At 43.7% G+C, this 21,299-nt stretch overlaps 1 protein-coding gene across 1 annotated transcript in view; it reads left to right on the plus strand.

The window, feature by feature from the left end:
* Positions 1–21,299, plus strand: part of NET1 (neuroepithelial cell transforming 1) — a 70,026-nt gene that overhangs the window by 14,534 nt on the left and 34,193 nt on the right. Inside the window, exons 2-3 of the mRNA XM_070391340.1 lie at positions 1,406–1,472; positions 15,066–15,125. Of these exons, the coding sequence (XP_070247441.1) occupies positions 1,406–1,472; positions 15,066–15,125 (127 nt within the window). The remainder of the gene's footprint in view (positions 1–1,405; positions 1,473–15,065; positions 15,126–21,299) is intronic.

Raw genomic sequence — 21,299 nt, forward strand, 5'->3', positions numbered from 1 at the left:
AACTGCAAATTAAATACATTTAGATTTTATTTATTACTAGAGGCCCGATGCACGAAATTCGTGCACTGGGGGAGGGGCTCCCTCAGCCCGGCCTGCGCCATCTGGCAGTCCTGGACCCCTTGGGGGATGTCCAACTGCTGGCTTATGGCTGGATGGCCTGCTGCTGCTGCACAGCCTGCTGCTTGAGCTTCAGTAGCTGCTGCATGTGCACGGGCTGGGCCACCACAGTCTGTCCTGCAAATATCCTCGAGTAGGTAAGTCAAGCGCAGAGGCAGGCTCACCCTGAGTTCCCTGCACTTCCCTGAGTCACTCAGTTGTTCAGACTGACTTCCTTCTACAGAGAACGGCACCGGGATCGGGCCTAAGCCGGCAGTTGGGCATCCCTCTTGCAGTCCGGGACCCCTCGGGGGATGTAGCAGTTGCCAAGCGGCAGGAAGCCAGGGAGGAGCCCAAACTGGGGCCCGGCACCATGCCACTAACGCTCATCCTGGCCCACTGCACCTGCTGCCGCCACTCAGTAGTGCTGCCACTGCTCAGTAGTGCTGCCGTGGAGTCAGGAGAGGCTCCCGCCGTGGCAGCTGCCCTCACTAGCCATGAGCCTAACTTCTGGGTGAGGAGCACTCCCCCTGTGGGAACGCACTGACCACCAGGGGGGAGCTCCTGCATTGAGCGTTTGCCCTCTGGTGCTCAGTGTGCATCATATTAACCAGTTGTTCTGCTGTAACAGTTGCTTAGGCTTATATTAAACAGATGTTAAGAATACCCTTTTAGCCCAGGCCATGTGGCTCAGTGGTTGAGCATCAACCCTGGTTGAGTGTCAGCCCATGAACCAGAAGGTCACAGTTCAATTCCCAGTCAGAGCACATGTCTGAGCTCCATTCCCAAAAGGGGACGTGCAGGCAGCCCATCCCAATCAATGAGTCTCTTTTATCATTAATGGTTCTCTCTCCCTCTACTTTCCTTTCTCTGAAATAAAATATATATATATATAACATTTTTTTAAAAGAATACCTTTTTATTATTTTTAAAATACTAAACATGAATGTTAAGTTTTATCAAATATTTTTCCATCATTTACTGTTTTTATTTAACCTATTAGTGTAATATATAAAGAGATTCCATATAATTGAACCTTGTATATGTTCCTAAAATAAACTGCTTGGTTTGGTAATTATTTTTTTTAAATACTCTTAATCTATTCACTAATGTTATAAAGGTTCTGTCAATTTTATGAAGATTCTAAAAGTAACTAGGACCTGTACCTTGCTTTTTTTTTTTTTATGGTTGAATGACTAATAGGCTACATTAAACAGTTTTGAAACTGAAAAGAATTAGTTTTTTATATGTCTAGTGCTTTATTTTACTGACATTATTCTCTATTTGTTGTTTTAATTTCTGTTAACAGATATTCCCTTAGGAGAGGTAGCTCCTTCACATTTTTAACACCTGGACCCCACTGGGACTTCACTTTGGTGAGTAGATGCCTAGGTTTTTATTTCAAGACATTAGATAGAATTATTTCCTGGTGTATTGTCTTTCAGTCTGGTGTACAGCTCAGTTGTTTGTATTTCTCTCAACATCTTTAGTATCCTAATTTATCCTGCTAACAAACTAAAAGACATTTTTATTTCAACTAAATATAAAACATGTTTTGGAAAGAAACATTCATCTTTAACTCTATGTAAACCTTTCTCTTATTCCCACCAGTGTTAAAGTTAAAAGAATGTTATGAAACATTAATTTATTTTTGTTACATACTCTAGCAGCTTTTTTCTTGGTTGAAAAATATAAAAATGTAGGATATGAGGAATGAATTGCTTTCTGTTATTAATCATTTTAGTATAGAGGGACTTCTTCATTATCTTTAGAATGAGATTTATAGAGACATCTAACTTTGCGCAAAGTGACACCTGAAAATTAATTATTTTTGTAATTAAAAACACATTACTTCTTAGTACTCACCTAAACAAAGTATGTACAAATAGAGCATGATTTTTATGCTGTTCTTATTTATTTGAAATAGCAAAAGTGACTCTATTTCTAGCATGCTAAACTTTACTTGTGTGCCCGTAATTATGTGCTGATGGATACATCAGTACATATTTAATTTGTATTCTATTCTTTTGTCTTTAATTTATATTTCTGTTGGGGACTCCTGTTCAAGACTTCTGTACTCTTATACTAATTATATACATTAATTGGCGAGATAAGCATTCACAGAAAGTATCTTTTGATTTTAATGCAATTCTGTATTTCCTTTGCAACTTTTTTCATCTTGATCCTTTTCCCTTACTATCTGATGAGCCTACACTTAAACAGAAAAAGTTTAGAAGTGTTTCTAAACTTGATTTGCAAACCTATCAGCAAAAATATTTGAGCATATGTCCCTGGTATGTTTATTTATAACTTTTGTATATACCACCATTATTAATTAACTAGGGACCCAGTGCATGAATTCGTGCACCTTGAAAAGAACTGTGGGCCACGAGGCTGCGGTAGGCACAGGGGCAGGTCTCAGCCCAATCTCCATGACCCCGCCCAGCCCCTCCTGCTGCAGTTCCCTGTCCCGTCTGCATGCAGCCCCACTTTCGCCACCACCGCTCCCACGCGCTGATGGCGCCAGCCCTGGCTTGATGACAGCACTGGCCTTACTCATGCCCGCTGATGGCACGGAGCAATTGGGGCCAGCGTCAGCGGGTGTGAGCGGGGCTGGCTCTGTCAGTGGATACAAGCGGCGGCTGCTGCCCCTATAGCCCCTCAGGAGCAAGGGGAGGTGGAGAAGTCCTCAGGGGTGATCAAGGCTGGCAGGTGCCACTTGCACCCGCTGATGGCGCCTTGTGATTGGGACTGGCACCAGCAGCAGGTGCACTCGGTAGCTATGGCACGGGCTGAGGGTGTGAGTGCCAGGCAGGACCGTGGCACGGGAGCAAAGAATTTTCAGTAACCAACAGAGGCTCACCCCGATGATAGTGACAGGCGCCCTGCCTTGTTTTGGTGCCCCCACTCACCTCTACCATCCCGCCATGGCCCACCATGTTCTGCACACGCCCCCCTGGTGGTCAGCACACATCATAGTGACCGAATGTTTGGTTGTTCCACTGTCAGTCTATTTGCATATTAGCCTTTTATTATATAGGATTATCTCAAAGCACAATACACATTAAGAGTGAAGTTAATGATACTGGACATAAAAATATATTTCAGGTAGCCATGATAATTTCAGTTTGGGACTCACTTCTTGTTGGATCTGATTAGATCACTATTTTTCTTAACCATATAATGTGAGTACTGATTAACTCATCATCCATATATTAAATATTAGTAAAGCTTATTTTTAAGGATTAAGAAATACATAAAAATAAAAGTTCTAACATTTTCCTCCTGCCCACCCCAGGGAAGATATCTTGTATATCCTCCAGGATGGGTACATCCCACTAGGGAAAACACTTTTGTAGAGGTCTGCCATGACAAAAGAAATATCTTATTGTTTATATATTAAAACGTTTGGAATGTCATTAAGGAATTATAAGAGGGATATTTATAATTTTTAAATACATAGTTTAAGAAAAGAACAAAAATTGGTGAATTAAAAATGGCGGCAGAGTAGGAGGATGCTGCAAGGACATGCTCCCAGGAACAAGCTGGAATTACAACTGAAACATGGAAAGGCTTTCTGAATAATCAATGGTAAACTCACAGGAGAGTACCCTGATACCCAAGGACCAAAGATGGAAACCGCATAGAGACTGATAGGAGGGGCAGAGGCACGAAAGGGCTGGCTGGGCACCCACAGATGGCAACTGAAGTCCTGGAGAGGTATCTCAGCTGTGGGGGGTGCCACTGAGAATTCTGGAATCTAATCCCAAAGCTGGGCTCCCCAGCAGAGAGCACAAAACTGAGGAAGGTCCCAACATAACATCTAGCTGTGAAAAACAGTGGGGTGCTATCTGTCAAGGAGTGGCAGCTGAAAGTTTGGGCACCCTCTTAAAGAGTCAGCACACAAAAATTCCCTGTGGAGCCACCCACCTTGTGCTCTGGCAGAGGGAGGGGGGAGTGGAATGGAGCTATGAGACCAGAACCCAGGACTCAGGGGTTAGAGCTCAGAAGGCAGACACCCCAAGTCTCCTGGTCTGAGTCATTCCCTCACACAGTGGAGGACATCTTTCCCACACAGACATTTGCCTTGCAGGGGGGATGGAGGGGAGAGACGACACACCTTATTGGAAAACATCTTGCCCTGAGGCCACTTAAGAAATTAAAAGTAATAATTAGCCTCTAGGCCAGCCGTGGGCAAACTACGGCCCGTGGGCCGGATCTGGCCCTTTTGAAATGAATAAAACTAAAAAAAAAAAGACCGTACCCTTTTATGTAATGATGTTTACTTTGAATTTATATTAGTTCACACAAACACTCCATCCATGCTTTTGTTCCGGCCCTCTGGTCCAGTTTAAGAACCCATTGTGGCCCTCGAGTCAAAAAGTTTGCCCACCCCTGCTCTAGGCAGAAGCAACTGCCTCACCTTGTTGAAAAAAACTCTCCCCCCACCTGAGGACGATTGCCTGGGGGCAATTCAAGTCAAAATCCTATTAGTCTGTAGACAGAGGTGGTCTCTGGAGACTTTGAGTCTTTGCCTGATCCATTTAGTCAGAAACAGCTTTTAACACTGTCCTGCAATAGAGATTGAGAGGTGTGGATGATCAACATAAAACATAGTCACAAACCCAAACATACAACCAAAATGAGGAAACAAAGAAACAACCCCCAAATGAAAGAACTAGTGAATTCTCCAGAAGAAGAGATAAATGAGGCAGATGATAAGAAATTTATCTGAAACAGAGTTCAGAGTAATGTTAAAAATGCTCAACAGAATGAAAAAAGATATAGTATCTATGAAAGAACAGTCTGAGATAAAGAATGACATAACACAAATAAAGAACACATTGGAAGGAATACACAGCAGATTAGGGGAAGCTGAGGATTGAATCAGTAAATTAGAAGAATTGAAAATATCACTCAATTAGAGAACCAAAAGAATAAAACAATTAAAAAGCAGAAGGACAGCTTAAGGGAGCTGTGGGACGGACGATGTGAAATGTAACAATGTTAGTAAAATATAGGTTTTTTACTATATTTTAACATATACAAGTGATATACAAAATAGTAGGTGTGCCAGACGAGGCAGAAAGGGAGAAAGGAATAGAGAAGGTGTTTGAAGAAATAATGGTAGAAAACTTCTGTAACCTGTTAAAAGAAAAAGTCACACAAGTTCAGCAGGCACAGAGAACCCCAAACAAGAAGAACCCAAACAGACCCATGCCCAGACACATCATAATTAAAATGCCAAAAAATTAAAGACAGAGAATCATAAAGGCAACAAGAGAAAAGAAAAATTACCTACAGATGAGTTCCCATAAGGCTGACACCTGATTTCTCATCCAAAACTCTACAGGCCAGAAGGGAATGGCATGAGGTACTCAAAGTAATGGAAAGCAAGGATCTGAGACCAAGATTACTATATTCATCAAAGCTATCATTCAAAATAGACAGTCAAATAAAGAGCTTCCCAGCCAAAAAAAAAAAGGCTAAAGAAGTTCATCACCACCAAGCCAGCATTACAAGAAATGCTGACAGTGGTTCTCAACCTTCCTAATGCCGTGACCGTTTAATACAGTTCCTCATGTTGTGGTGACCCCCAACCATAAAATTATTTTTGTTGCTACTTCATAACTGTAATTTTGCCACTGTTATGAATCGTAACGTAAATATCTGATATGCAGGATGTATTTTCATTGTTCGCGACCCACAGGTTGAGAACCACTGGCTGAGAAGAAAAAACAGAGAAACCTAGCCATACAGAATTAAAATTGCTATAAATAAGTTCCTCTCATTAATAACCCTAAATGTAAATGGATTAAATGCTCCAGTCAAAAGGTGTAAGGTAGCTGAATGAATACAAAAACATGACCCAACTATATACTGTCTATAAGAGACCTGCCTCAAAACAACACACACACAGGATGAAACTGAAGGGATGGGGGAAAAATTTCCATGCAAATGGAAAAGAAAAAAAAAAGCTGGAGTAGCAATACTCATATCCAACAAAATAGACTTTAAAAGCATCATGCTAAGCAAAATAACTCAGAGAAAGATAAATATCATGATCTCACTCATTTGAAGAATATAATGAACAACATAAACTGATGAACAAAAATAGAGCTAGAGGGGGGAAAATATACTAGGATATAATAGAAGTAACCCTGTTATTTGCAGATTTTTAATATTTCCCACAACTTTTGTGATATCATACTATGTTAGTACAGTTTTGGTGATATTACACTTAAAATTCTTTTATTCTTGAAATATTAATGTTTATTGCATGTAATATTACTATATGTAAGAGCATTTTTTTTTTAATATAGTTTATTGGTTTTTTACATAGAGGAAGGGATAGGGATAGAGAGTCAGAAACATCGATCAGCTGCCTCCTGCACACTCCCCACTGGGTATGTGCCCGCAACCAAGGTACATGCCCTTGACCGGAATCGAACCCGGGACCCTTGAGTCCACAGGCTGATGCCCTATCCACCGAGCCAAACCGGTTAGGGCTGTAAGATCATTTTTTTGAATAATTGGTGTTTATTGCATGCAACATCATATTTAAAATTGTTTTTCTTGAGATATTAATGTTATTGCTGTAACATTATTATATTTAAGATCGTTTTTCTTGAAATATTTAAAAAAAGAAGAAAAATTAAGCATCTACCTCAAAAGGTTAGGAAAAGAACAATGAAGTAACTCAAAGGAAATAGAAGGAAAAGTAATAATGAGAAAAAATAAAATTTACCCATGAAATTCTTGACAAACCAGTTATAGAACAGAAAACTTCCTTAATCTGAGACTTTTCACAAACGACAAACATGATGGTAATGGTAAAATGTTTAAATATATCTTTCAATTTAGGAAAAAAGTCTACTATAACTGTGTCTGTTTAGCATTATACTAGTACTCCTAGCCAGCACAGTAAGACAGGAAAACAAGTGATATACAAATTAGAAAAGAAAGGACAGTATGATTTCATTACTTAGAGAAAACATAATTGTCTACATAGAATATCCATAAGAGAATATTAATAGCAGCTATTAGAACTAATAAGAGTTCAAGCAAGGTTACTGACTATAAACATTATCAAAAGATATTAGGCCCTAGCCAGTTTTGCTCAGTGGATAGAGCATCAGCCTGTGGACTGAAGGTTCCCAGGTTCGATTCTGGTTATGGGCAGATGGCTGGGTTGTGGGCTTGATTCCCAGTTGGGGGTGTGCAGGAGGCAGCCAATCAATGATTCTCTCTCATCATTGATGTTTCTATCTCTCCCTCTCCCTTTCTCTCTGAAATAAAAATATATTTTAAAAAAAGGTATCAGTATCTTCCAAGAAGACATACAAATGGCTAACAGATATATGAAAAGATGTTCAACTTCCCTAGCTCTTAGGGAAATCAAAACTACAATGAGATACCACCTCAAACCTGTTAGAATGGCTATTATCAACAAAATCTTATCCCATATAATAAAAAACTAATTTGCAAATTATCTCCTCGGGAGTTCAACCACTTGCTATAATGTGTGTTGACCACCAGGGGTTGGCATGGAATGAAGGAAGGCCCTGGACGGCAGCTGGGGAACGAAGGCCCCAATTGGCTTTGATCGCCGACCAGGCCTAGGGACCCTACCCGTGCACGAATTTTGTGCACCGGGCCTCTAGTAGGTAATAAGTATTGTGGAGAAGTAGTGAAAAGGGAACCCTCATTCACTGTTGCCAGGACTGTAGACTAGTACAGCCACCCTGGAAAACAGTCTGGCAATTCCTCAAAAAATTAAGAATAGACTTACCATAGAACCCAGCAATCCCTCTCCTGGGTATGTACCTGAGAAACTTGAAAATATGTATCCACCAAGATATATACACCCCTATGTTCATTGCACCATTATTCACATTGGCTAATACATGGAGACAACCAAAGTGTCCTTCGATAGAGGATTGGATAAAGAAGATGTGGTAAATATATATAACTAGAGGCCCAATGCATGAAATTCGTGCTCGGGGTTTGGCCCTCACAGCTCTGGCTGCCTCGGCCAGCCCTCACAGCCCCTCTCAGCCTCGGCCCGCCCTGACTGCCCCTAGCAGCCTCGGCCAGTCCTTGCAGCCCCTCGCAGCCTTGCCCAGCCATCACACCCCCGGCTTCGTCCGGAAGTTTGTCTGAAAGGATGTCTGGAAGGTCGTTCAGCTCTTCAGTCTAATTAGCATATTAGCTTTTTATATAGGATGGAATACTACTCAGCCATCATATAAGATAGAATACTGCTATTTGCAACACATGAATGGATCTTGAAGATATTACGCTAAGTGAAATAAGTCAGCCAGAAAAAACTAAGAACCACATGACTTCACCCATATGTGGGATATAAAACTGAAACTCATGGAGACAGACAGGAGTGTGATGGTTACCAGAGAGAAGGAGGTGGTGAGATGGATCGTGGAGTTGGAGTTGACCTAATAAATGGTGACAGAAGAGGGTTTGATTTTGGGTGGTATGCACACAGTGCAATATACAGATCTTGTATCATAGAAATGTATACTTGAAACATATATGATCCTATTAACCAATGTCATCCCAATAAACTTAATTTTTTAAAAAATCAATAGAATCCTAATATATAAAGAGCCAGGGTCCGTCATGACTGAAACATCAGGATGGACAACCGAGCACCAGGTTAGGGTTCCGGTTGGTGTGGCCCATGGCAGGAGTCGGTCCTGCATCCCAGCTGCCCACAATAGGAGTCAATCCTGGGTCCCGGCCACCCATGGCATGGCGGCGGGATGGAGCTGTAGGAACGGAGCCATGCTGCCATTGGACTGGCCTCTGGGTCCCTATCCCTGCCCGCAGGCTCCAGGGAAGCAGAGCCATGCTGCCATCGGACTGGCCTCTTGGTCCTTACGCCCAGCCCGTAGGCTCTGGGCAACCAGAGCCATGCTGTCTTGGGACTGGACCTTACCCGAAGGGTCCCGGATTGTGAGAGCTTGCAGGCTGGGCTGAGAGACCCACCAGAGTGCACGAATTTTCATGCACCGGGCCTCTAGTGTATATATACTAGCAATAAACAGTTAAATGTAACTTTAAAGATGCATCTTACCTAATAATAGACAAACATGTAAGTTGACCATGCCTTCGCTATGCTAACCAGCCCATCAGGAGAGTATGCAAATTAACCCAACAAAGATGGCGGTTAATTTGCATATGTAGGCTCCAAGCGGCGGAGCTAAGCCTGACGGCCCCGGGGTTGGAGCAGCGAAGCCTGATGGCTCCAGGGTCGGCTCCAGCTGGAGCCCGGCCAGAGCGAAGGCCTGGATCCCAGGTGCCAGAGGCAAACTGGTGCCAGCAGCCAAGGGAAGGGAAGGCCTATTGCACGAATCTCTTCGTGCAACAGGCCTCTAGTTTATTATAATAAAACAATTTTAAAATCTAGGAATAAATCTATGAAAAGATCTTCAAGACTTTTTTTTTTTAAGATCTGTAAGACTTTATGGGAAATACTAGAGGCCTGGTGCACAAAATTCATGCACTAGTAGGGTCCCTAGACCTGGCTGGCGATCTGGGCCAATCAGGGCCTTCTGGCTGCTGGGCAGGGCCTTTTTTCCCTGGCTGCCGGCCGGGGCCTTCCTTCGTTCTGCACCACCCCATGGTGGTCATCGCACATCATAGCAAGCGATTGAACTCTCGGTCGAACTCCCAAAGGGACACTTTGCATATTAGCCTTTTATATATATAGATTGGAAAGCATTAGTAAAGAACATAGGACACTTAGTTACATGGTGATATATCACATTCAGACAAGGAAATACTCAATAGCATAAAAATGTCAATTCTTGCCCTAACCGGTTTGGCTCAGTGGATAGAGCATCAGCCTGTGGTCTGAAGGGTCCCAGATTTGATTCCGGTCAAGGGCATGTACCTTGGTTGTGGGCACATCCCCAGTAGGGGGTGTGCAGGAGGCAGCTGATTGATGTTTCTCTCTCATTGATCTTTCTAACTCTCTATCCCTCTCCCTCTCTGTAAAAAATCAATAAAATATATATTTTTAAAAATGTCAATTCTTCTCCAAATTAATAAATTCAGAGTGTAGTTGTGATAGAAATCCCATCTACACTAATAAAAGAGAAACATGGTAATTGGCGTACGACCGCTACCCTTTTCATTGGCTAATCAGTGAGTATATGCAAATTAACTGTCAGCCAAGATGGCGGCCAGCAGCCAGGCAGCTGGAAGCAAACATGAGGCTTGCTTGCTTCAGTGACTACGGACTCCAATGTTCCCTGCCTCACTTTCCGGCCTCTCAGTTGCAACTCTAAGCAACTATCTACTATGTTGCAAATAAGAAGCTAAACAAAAGCCCAGAAACCAGCTTTCAGTAAGCCGGGCTTTAGCAACATTGTATCGATGTTTTCAGCGGTGAGGCCTCAGAGCTAAACCTGGCCCAGAATAAAAAAAAAAGAAAGAAAACAAGGAGCGGTTGGAAGCTTCAGTCACTCGCTTCCGGAAAACAGCCCTCAGCCCCTCACCCAGACTGGCCAGGCACCCCAGTGGGGACCCCCACCCTGATCCAGGACACCCTTCAGGGCAAACCAGCCGGCTCCACCCATGCACCAGGCCTCTATTCTATATAGTAAAAGGGTAATATGCCTCCCAGCACCGGGATCAGCGGAGCAGTGAGGCCTCCCGGCACCGGGATCAGCGTGACAGGGGGCAGCGCCCAAAACCCCTGATCGCCCTGTGGCTCTGTGTGTGACAGGGGGCGGGGCCACAACCTCCCTATCTGCCCTGCTCTGTGCCTGATACGGGGGAGCTCCCCAATCCCCTGATTGCCCTGCAGCTCTGTGTTTGACAGGGTGCAGCGCACCAACCCCCTGATCCGCCCTGCTCTGTGTGTGACAGGGTACGGCGCCCCAACCCCCCCCCCCCCCCGCCCCAACGGGCCCTGCTCTGTGTGTGACAGGGTAGAGCCATAACCTCTCCATCGGCCCTGCCCCGAGTGTGACAGTGGTGGCGCCCCAACCCCCTGATCGGCCCTGCTCTGTGGGTGATAGAGGGTGGCGCCCCAACCCCCCTCCACGGCCCTTGCTCTGTGTGTGACAGGGTAGAGCCATAACCTCCCCATTGGCCCTGCCCTGAGTGTGACAGGGTGCAGCGCCCCACCCCCCTGATTCACCCTGCTCTGTGTGTGACAGAGGGGAGCTCCTCAACCCCCTGATCAGCCCTGCTCTGTGCGTGACAGGGTACAGAGCCCCAACACCCCTGATGGGCCCTGCTCTGTGCGTGACAGGGGACAGCACCCCAACCCCCTGATGGGCCCTGCTCTGTGCATGACAGGGGGTGGCACCGCAACCTCCCCATCGACCCTGCCTTGAGTGTGACAGGGGGCGGTGCCCCAACCCCCCAATTGGCCCTACCCTGAGCGTGACTGAGGGTGGCATTGCAACCTCCCGATCCGCCCTGCTCTGTGCATGATGGGGCAGCGCCCCAACTCCCCAATCAGCCCTGCTCTGAGCCTGACCAGGGGCTGCACTTAGGAATTGGGCCTGCCCTCTGCCACCCGGGAGCAGGCCTAAGCCAGCAGGTCGTTATCTCCCGAGGGGTCCCAGACTTCGAGAGGGCACAGGCCGGGCTGGGGGGACCCCCTCCCCCCCCCCCGCCCCGAGTGCACAAATTTTTGTGCACCGGGCCTCTAGTTAGAGTATAATAGATGTCATTCTCAGTTCACATGGAAAAATAGAAAACCCAGAACAGTGAATGTAGTGTACAAGTTGAGGAGCATATGAATTACTGTATTAGTTATTAAGCATTACTACCAAGGTACTATAATTACACAGCATAATATGGGTGCAGGTATGGATAAATAAACTGATGGAACAAAACAGAGAACCCAGAAACTGACCTATGTATATTTGAGAACTTACTATATCGTAAGCATTATGTAGAAATGGTGCTTTCAATAAATAGTATCAGGAGTGGACTGACATGTTAGTCTTTACCTTGTACCACATACAAAAGTAAAATTCTAGATGGACTGAATATATAAATATGAAAACATTATTTTACCTTTAAAATAATGAAAAGAAAATATAGTAGGATGTTTTAAAATCTGTTAAATTCCTTTATATATAGATACTAGAGGCCCGGTGCACGAAATTCATGCATTGGGGCGTCCCTCAGCCCAGCCTGCCCCCTCTCACAGTCTGGGAGCCCTCAGGGGATGTCCTACTGAGCGGGCCTAAACCGTAGTCTGGCATCCCTCTGCTGGCTGATCAGGGGAAGGCGCCAACCCCATCACCCCGCTGCTGCTGCACTGCCAGCCGCCAAGGTGTTTTCATCAACACAGACTCCAGTCCCTTCACCACAAAAAAAATGACAACTTTTCCTAGGCATTTTCAAGATGTCTCTTTCATAGGATATGACATTTCTTTTTTTTTTATCCTCACCTGACAGTATCTTTCCATTGATTTTTAGAGAGTGTGGAAGAGAGAGGGAAAGACAGAGAGAAACATCAATGTGAGAGGGACACTTCGATTGGTTGCCTCCTGCATGAGCCCTGACCTGGGCCCTGGCCAGGGAAGAGCGTGCAATCTAGATACATGTCCTTGATCAGAATCGAAACCAGACCCTGCGGTCCACAGGCCGAGGCTCTATTCACTGAGCCAAACTGGCTAGGGCAGGATATGACATTTCTCAGCCCCTCCAACAGCGAACCTTCGTTTTTTCCTCCAGGAGTGAGGTAGAAAAACTCTAAATCACCTTCTTGGATTCTTATTACCGAAGTTATCAAGAACACTGCAAGTGGTGTGCCAGGAACTTAGCCAATGAGCTGTAAGAAAAGGTGTTTCCTCTGCAGCTCACGCACAGAGGCAGGCCTGCTGGGGCACTGTCTCCTGGCAGCGGTGGCCTGGGCACGCCCCCCTGCCTCTTGGCTCCTGCTCCCAGGCCTGCTGGGGTCAGCGAGCAGTGGTGGCAGCCTGGACAGGCCCCTCTTCCTCTCCACTCCCGCTTCCGGGCCTGCTGGGGCGCTGTCTCTTGGCGGTGGCGGCTTGGGCATACCCCCCTGTCTCTCTGCTCCCACTCGCCTCACAACACAAGCAGTCACCTCCCACCCATCTACACGCACAACCTCCTCCTGATCCTGTCATGACTGGATATATACATATATACATATATATAGATATAGATATAGATATAGATATAGATATAGAGATATAGACATATTCATATGTATACATCCCTCCTACGTACATGTGCAATCCTATATAATAAAAGCCGAATATGCTAAGTATCTGGTTGTCCAGTTATCCGGTCAACCAATCAAAGTGTAATATGCTAATGATATGCTAAGGCCACTCAACCACTTGCTATGATGTGCACTGACCACCAGGGGGCAGACAGTTGACTGGTCGACCAGTCTCTATGAGATGCACTGACCACCAGGGGGCAGACAGTTGACTGGTCGACCAGTCTCTGTGAGATGCACTGACCACCAGGGGGCAGACACTCCAATCGGTATGTTTGTTTGCTGCTAGGGTCCAGCCGATTCGGACTGAGTGAGACAGGGTGGACATGCCCTGAAGCCCTCCCACGGTCCCTCCTCGCCTGGCCAACCTCCCATGTCCCTGGCCCCAATCATACACCGATGGGGTCCCTCACCCTGGCCTGCACCCTCGCAATCCGGACTGAAGGCTTCCCCCACTTGAAGGCTTCTTCCACTCCCACCCCCCAAGTGCATGAATTTCATGCACTGGGCCTCTAGTTTCATATAAGTACATAAGTATGGTTATGTACTAATATGTGCTTTTTTCCCCCTCAGTACAATCCTTTTGCAATAGTTTGTGCCCCCATTTTCCTCTCTGTATTCATCTTTCTATCCCCCAACTTCCACTCTAACCCATGTCAACAACACCGTTATGTATCCCTCAATATTTTTTTCATATACTTATTTACAAATAACAGCCTCACAAATAAGATACACATATGCGGGATTTTTGCTTAGTTTGCTTTTCAAAGTTAGGATCATATTTTCATACTTTCCTGCATCTTCTGGATATGACCTTAGGATTAATTAAGATTTCTTAAATTCTGTCACCTCATTTTGCAGTTTTTCTAATTTTGCTTTATATTGTTCTTTCATGTCTTCTTCTGTCATTTTCTTCATGTCTTTTAGCTAAATTTGAAGTAGTACATTATAGTTTTTCTCTGCTTCTTTGAACATATTCTTCTAAGGTTCCTTCATTCCCTGTGAGATTGTTACTCTGTCCCTTCTTCTCTTTCTTCTTAGAGATATTTTGTATAGGATTTGACTTGGAGGATTTTCTGTTCATTTTAATGTGAATAGCTTCCCTGAACTTCTAACAAAGAGGCTTGGTTCAGATAGTTTTTCTAACTTCATGGAGCTCCCTCTTGTTTTCATGATGGCTTGCTTCTGAGACTTTCAGGCTCCACATATTTTCCCCACTTCTGTCTGGACTTTTTCTTTTTCCCTCTTTCCCTTTTTCCCTGTCTTGCTCAATTGTGATTCTACTCACACCAGTTTCTCCTCAAAGTGGGTGATTACGTGGGACCATGAAAAAAGCCTATTTTTTTCTAGTGAAGACTTCCTTTCTCCCTTAGAATAAATGTGTTCATTTTTTTTAAAGAAACTTAATTGCCTTTATGTATAAAATACACTTACTTTTTCACTAACTAGTACAAACAGCCCTTGACTTACACAAGAGCACTGTTCTCAAAAATTTTACATAAGTTTTTTAATAGAGTGGAATCACTTCACAAGAGATCATTTAATCCGGGAGTACTATTTAAACAGTATATATGGTAGAGATAATTTATGAACATTCCTCATAAAAATATTCTTCTGAATACTGCCAAAGGCTTCACTTTTTAAAGTAACTTTTCTAGTTGTATGGAGTCTTTGTTTAATGGGATAACATGCATTCCTTTTATATAAGAATGAGATTTACTTTGTCTTACAGAAAAGAAAACGAAGAGCAAAAGATGATGATGTTGTAAGCCTTAGCAGCCTTGATCTGAAGGTAAGCCTTACTGCTCTGTCAAAAAAAGCATTTAACAGTATGCAGGTAGCATTTATTTCTATGCTATAATAACAATAAATGCTTTTTTTGCATTTTTTAAGTATTAAATTAAATGATATTGGCTCTTATAGATACTAGTAGCCTCTTTTTTGTGTTCTACTTTATTAAGAATGAGAAAACCTCCCTCAGAACAATGTTAGGTTATAACTGGTGGTAACAAATTCAAATGTCTAAGGAGACTAGCCTATAATATATGCAGAGAAAGGAAGTAGGATAGGGGCTGTTGAAAGGAGAGTGCCATACCCTTCCTGAAAGAGGAAGCTGCTACTGTGCTCTAGCCCATTGCTGCATGTACAACTATCAAATTTGGATTTTATGTGAAATCTTCGGAATTTTAAAAATTGGGTCAAATTTTTTCTAAAAAAAAAACATATAAGCCAAATAACTCATCTACAAATCAGATGCTATCCATGAGTACTCAGTGTATGACCTATGAAAAACTAAAGCTCAGTGCATACTTGAAAATAATTATGTCCTTTGGTGTAAAATTGTAGTTAAGTCCAAAAGCTTGGTATCTTTAGAATTATTTATTACATTTTTATCATTTGGCAAATTTTATCAAGCTATCTTGGTTTTAAGAAACCTTTTTTTATTTTATTTTTTTGTTAATCCTCCCCTGTGGGTATTTTTTCCATTGATTTTTAGAGAGAAGTGGAAGGGATGGGGGGAAAGAGAGAGGAACATTGATTTGAGAGAGACACATCTATTGGCAGCCTCCTTCATGCACCCTGACCAGGGCCGGGCATCCAGCCTACAACTGAGGTAGGTGCCTTTGACCAGAATCCAACCCGAAACTTTTCAGTCCATGGGCCAATGCTCTAACCACTGAACAAACCAGCCAGGGCTAAGGAACCTTTTTTAAAGATCATTATGAAAAAGGTATACATTTTTAGTGAGATTTTAAAAAATAGTTTGACATTGTGTTCAATGATAGCGGTTGCTTTTTAAAGACAAAAGTATTTTCTAAAACTTAAATTTGTATAGGTCTGCCCATTAACATTTCAGCAAATCTAGCAAGTTGGTGTGAGTGCATGTGTGCATGCGTGTGTGTGTTTGTGCACGTGCACACACACATACACATAATGTTATAGAATTGTGTGTTTTTGCAAAACAGCTTCAATTACATTTTTAAATCTTGTACTCAAAGAAAGAAGTATGAAATGGCAATCCTGGGTATTTTTAGGTATGCCCTAGATGTGTCATTTCATCTGTATTATCAGATTCAGTGCCCATACTTTCCTTGATTGTCTTTTTTTTTTTTTTTTTTTTCAGTTGGTCAGCATGGTTAGTAGGTTCTCTTCTCTTTCTCTCCTCCTTGATTGTCTTATACAATTTTTTGTTTTGTTTTTTTTCATTTTGTCTGTTTCAATTTCAGTTCATATAAGGCCCATACATTGTGATTGATTATATCTCTTAAGTATCTTTTAAACTGTAGGTTTCCTCTCTAACTCTTTGTTTTCTTGTCATTTTGTTGTTGTTGAAGGAACCATGTTTTTTTCCTGTAGAACTTTCCATAGCCTGAATATTCATGATTGCATCCCCCTGGTATCATTTCCTATGTTCCTCTATTTCTTGTACTTATGATAAATTGGTAGTTAGATGTAGAAGTTGTTTGTTTGGGGCTGTGTACTTCCATCAGAGGGTATATCATGTCTCTTTGTGATGTTTTCAAAATTAATTATTATTGCTTAGATCAGTTTATTTATTGGAGGTTGCAATATTATAATATTGTGCCTTTCTCAGTCCTCAGTTTATTATCTGGAATATTTCTGTAAAGAGAAAATTCCCTTTATCAACCATTTGGTCACTTCAAGGTACTGATCTATATTAATAAGACAGGAATATGCAGATTGTCCAGGATGCCATCACAGTAACAGTAACAACCAGCAGGCTGCCTGGGGCGACAAGGCCGGCAGGGGGGTTAGTTGAGGGATGACCAAACGACTGAATAGCAGGCTGCATGGGGCAACCAGGCCGGTGGGGGGGGTCAGTTGGAGGCAACCAGGCCAGCAGGGGGGCAGTTGGGGGCAACCAGGCCAGCAGAGGGGGGCAGTAAGGGGCGACCAGGCTGGCAGAGGAGGGCAGTTGGGGGCAACTTGGCCAGCAAAGGGGACAGTAAGGGGTGACCAGGCTAGTGGGGGGAGGAAGTTAGGGGCAACCAGGCTGGCAGAGGGGGGCAGTTGGGGGCGACCAGGCCGGCAGGGGGGGCAGTTAGGGGCAATCAATTTGGCAGGCAGAGGCAGTTAGGGGTGATCAGGCTGGCAGGCGGGGCAGTTAGGGGCGATCAGGCAGGCAGGCAGGTGAGCAGTTAGGAGCCAGCAGTCCTGGATTGTGAGAGGGATGTTCGACTGCCGGGGATCGGGCCTAAACCGACAGTTCGACATCCCCTGAGGGGTCCCGGATTGGAGGGTGCAGGCTGGGCTGAGGGGAGCCCACCCCCGTGCACAAATTTCATGCACTGGGCCTCTAGTTTATAACAAAGGCAGGACAAGTGCTTGATTCCTTTCCCTTACCACTTTTCAAAAATAATGAGTTTTAGTCATTCATATTCTTTAAAAGTAACTGATTTTTTCTTTATAATATTATATGAAATCATGGATGTGAACATATTTGTTGTATTTTGACCCATTTTTATTATTACTCTCAGTATTCTCAAATTATCCCTTCTTTGGTCACTAGAGGCTACCTCATGATGGCTCCTGTGTCCTTCTTCCTCCACCGCCTCCCCCAGCTTTATTAAGATATTAGAGGACCGTTGCACAAAGATTCGTGCAAGAATGGGCCTTCCTTCCCCTGGATGCTGGCACCGCCTTCGCTCCGGCCAGAGCCACCTTTCTGCCTTTGTTCAGGCCCAGAGCCACCTTTCTGCCTTCCCACGCTGCCCAGAGACCCAGATCCGCCTTTCTGCCTTCGTTCCGACCTGGAGCCGCCTTTCCGCCTTCCCACACTGCCCAGAGGCCCGGAGTGCCTGGGACAGTGCGGAATGCCTGCGTCGTCACCATGGCGATGACGCAAGTGTCCTGCCCCACCCCCTGGCCGCTCGGTGCCTGCCTATGCAAGTTAACCCGCCATCTTTGTTCGGTTGATTTGCATACTCACTCCTGATTGGCTAGTGGGTGTCGCAAAGGTATGGTCAGTTTGCATCTTTCTCTTTTATTAGTGTAGATTCTTGACATGTAACATGGTGTAAATTTAAGGTGTATAATGTGTTGAGTTCCCATATCCTTTTGACATATCTAGAGGCTTAATAACCTCCTTTTCTTCCTGATTGACAAGTTATTCCAGGTTCTAGGACAGCAGTCTGTATTACTACAAATTAATACAAATGATATGATTACTGAAAACATTTTATGTTTTATTTTTCAGGGATTTTTTTGTGCCTTTTTTTTTTATTCCACACCTGTAGTTGATCATTTTTAAAAATTCTAATTTCCTTGGGAAATGGTAGAGGTTAAAATCTGGGCATTATGAACTACTTGCTACTGGATTGTTCGTTGATTCTAGGCCTTTTTAATGACAGAGCTAGGAAATATATATAATCTTTCAGATAAAATTATGAGTTTATGTTGATATTTTAAATTCAAGGCTAAAGATTTTTGCTTAATCTCATCAATTTTATTGATCTCTTTTAACTACACTGAAAATCTTGGTTTTGGGAATACTGACATAATTACTTATTTGATTTACCCATGGTTCTGGGACAACAGTGTACATTACTAAAAATTACTATAAATGATACAGTTACTGAAAACCTTTTATGTTTTATTTTTCAGGGGTTGTTTTTGTTTATTTGTTTTGACACACAGACTATATATAGTAAGGATGTGAAAATCCCTGTTTTTAAATTACTGAACTAGTTCTTTTCTATGTGTATAATGGCATTAACTCACTGCCATTATGAGTGACAGCACACAAAATTTTGTGTTGGCCCTTTAAGACGGTGCCTGCATTTCCAGCTATCTCCCAGGTAGACAGTAACCCTGCTGCTTTTCACAGCCAGATGTTATGTGGGCACTGTTCTCAGTTCTGGTGCTCTGGGCAGGGGAGCCCAGATTGGAATTTAGATCCCAGAGTTCTCTGTGTGAGTCCGGCCAGCCTTTTCATGCCTTCAGCACTTCCTACCAGTCTCTATGTGGTCTCCACTTTTCGTCCTTGGTTATCAGGGTTCTTTCCAGCTAGTCTTCAGTTGGTTTTTCAGGGTGGTTTTTCTGTATTTTAGTTGTATTTTCAGTTTGGTCCTGGGAGAGTGTCAGTGTAGCTTCCACTTACTCCGCTGCCATTTTGGCACATTTCTAAAGTATTTACTTCTTGCTTTGACAAAAATATGAAAATATAGCACACTGACTGACTCCTCTTTAGGAAAAAAAGTGTTATATGTACAGCTATGGAGAGTTACAGTCCTCCTTTACATACAAAGGAAAATATTTATTGAACAATGCTTCATTGATCAAAAAAGGACTAAGAGCTACAAGCATTTATTCCCAGTGTACATCAGACCCAAGAAACCCAGATCATAACCTCTTGGCACCTGTCACTAAGAAATGCACAGTCTTTATTTAGACTGACTTCTCCCTATCTGCATGGGAAAACCAACAAAGTGCAGAGGACTACACATTGGGAATTCGGACACGTGTTCAGATGCTCTTGCTTTGCCTAGACTGGTTGCTCCATAGAAAGCTTCTGGGCCACATCTTCACCACACCCAGGCACAGATAGGAGCCATCTTCCTGAGACAGAACTTGTCTTTGACCAGAGAACTGCTTCCAGAAAGGGTTAGAAGAGTTCCCTGGTCTCATCCCCACCACTCACCACAATCTATTTAGCAGCTTTTAACAGAGCCAAGCATGGCCCTACACCTGAGAGGAAAGGCAGGCACAAAACATGGATGCCAACCAAGATTACAAAGCACAAACCTAAACTATCCACCCCTCCCCCAGATCCACCTCCACCACAGATATTCTTGATTTAAGGCTGTTTTGGGACCACATCAAAGCTTACTGAGGGAAAGTGCCCTTGAATTGCCTACAGCTATGTCACTTCTCTAAGGACTGCAGAGTCACCAGGTGGGCCCTCACTGCTGCCCAGCAGCACAGGAGCAGGGCAGGAGGACTGCTGCCCCAAAGGAAGAAGAAGGAAGGCTGATTATATGGGACATGTCCCCTTTCCAGAATCTTGCACTCTAAGAGGCTGATTCTATCTCTTAAGGGAAAGGTCCATGATTTGTTTGTTTGTTTTGGGAATGGGGAATTTTTGGAACCCTGAGTCTGGATTTCCCTGTGCTAGCCAAGGACAAGAGATTATCTGGGGGACCAGGCCCCAGAAGGGGCTTTCAGGTGCTGTGGCTCAGAGCAGGCTTTGGTCTTGGCCACAGCAATAGGACTCTGACCAGTCTGTACTTTCATGCCTGAAGGTGGGAGGCCAGGGAAGCACTACACAGCCTGATGGAGAGGCAAACCCATGACAGTGAAGGGAGCCTTAGACAATCTGGAGCAAATTATAAATAGGATCCCCTGGGAGAGAACATGCTGGCCACCCATCCCCAGCTTCTCCCTTCTCACTTGCCTCAGAAGAATATACCTTCCTTCCCAAAGTAGAGGCCCTTTTACTATAATCCATTTACTGTGCCCCTCCCTCCTTCCATATGTCAATTCCATTTGTCTGTGAGGTGGAACTTGCTCAGTCCCTTGCAGGAGGCAGAGAGCACCTGGGGTATGGCTCTCAGGGAAGATGCTTCCAGCCTCCTCAGCAGCAAAGGTTTTTCCAACCAGCTCTGATGTGGCAGTGGCATGAGGAATGATCACCAATGGCTCTTTTCCATACATTATCTCAGGCCTCCACTCCAGCCTCCTGCCATCCTGAGAAACCACGCCAACCCTCAGCAACACCTAACAACAGGCAGCTAGCTCTATAGTTACAGGGGGTCTGACAATCTCTGGTATTCCATTTAAAACCATTTTTTTCCTTTTTTTTTTTTTTAAGACAACCAGGGGATTTTTTTTTTTTCTTTCTGGGGAGGCAGAGAGAAGATGGAAAAGGGAGGGGGGAAAAAAACAGGGAAGAAAACTCAAATCTACAACCGGTGGTATGTCCCATATTTCTGTCACTCTGCACAGG

Source organism: Myotis yumanensis, unplaced genomic scaffold, assembly GCF_028538775.1.
Source record: "Myotis yumanensis isolate MYYU_CA2020_CCGP unplaced genomic scaffold, mMyoYum1.0.hap1 SCAF_1, whole genome shotgun sequence".
NCBI lineage: Eukaryota > Metazoa > Chordata > Mammalia > Chiroptera > Vespertilionidae > Myotis > Myotis yumanensis.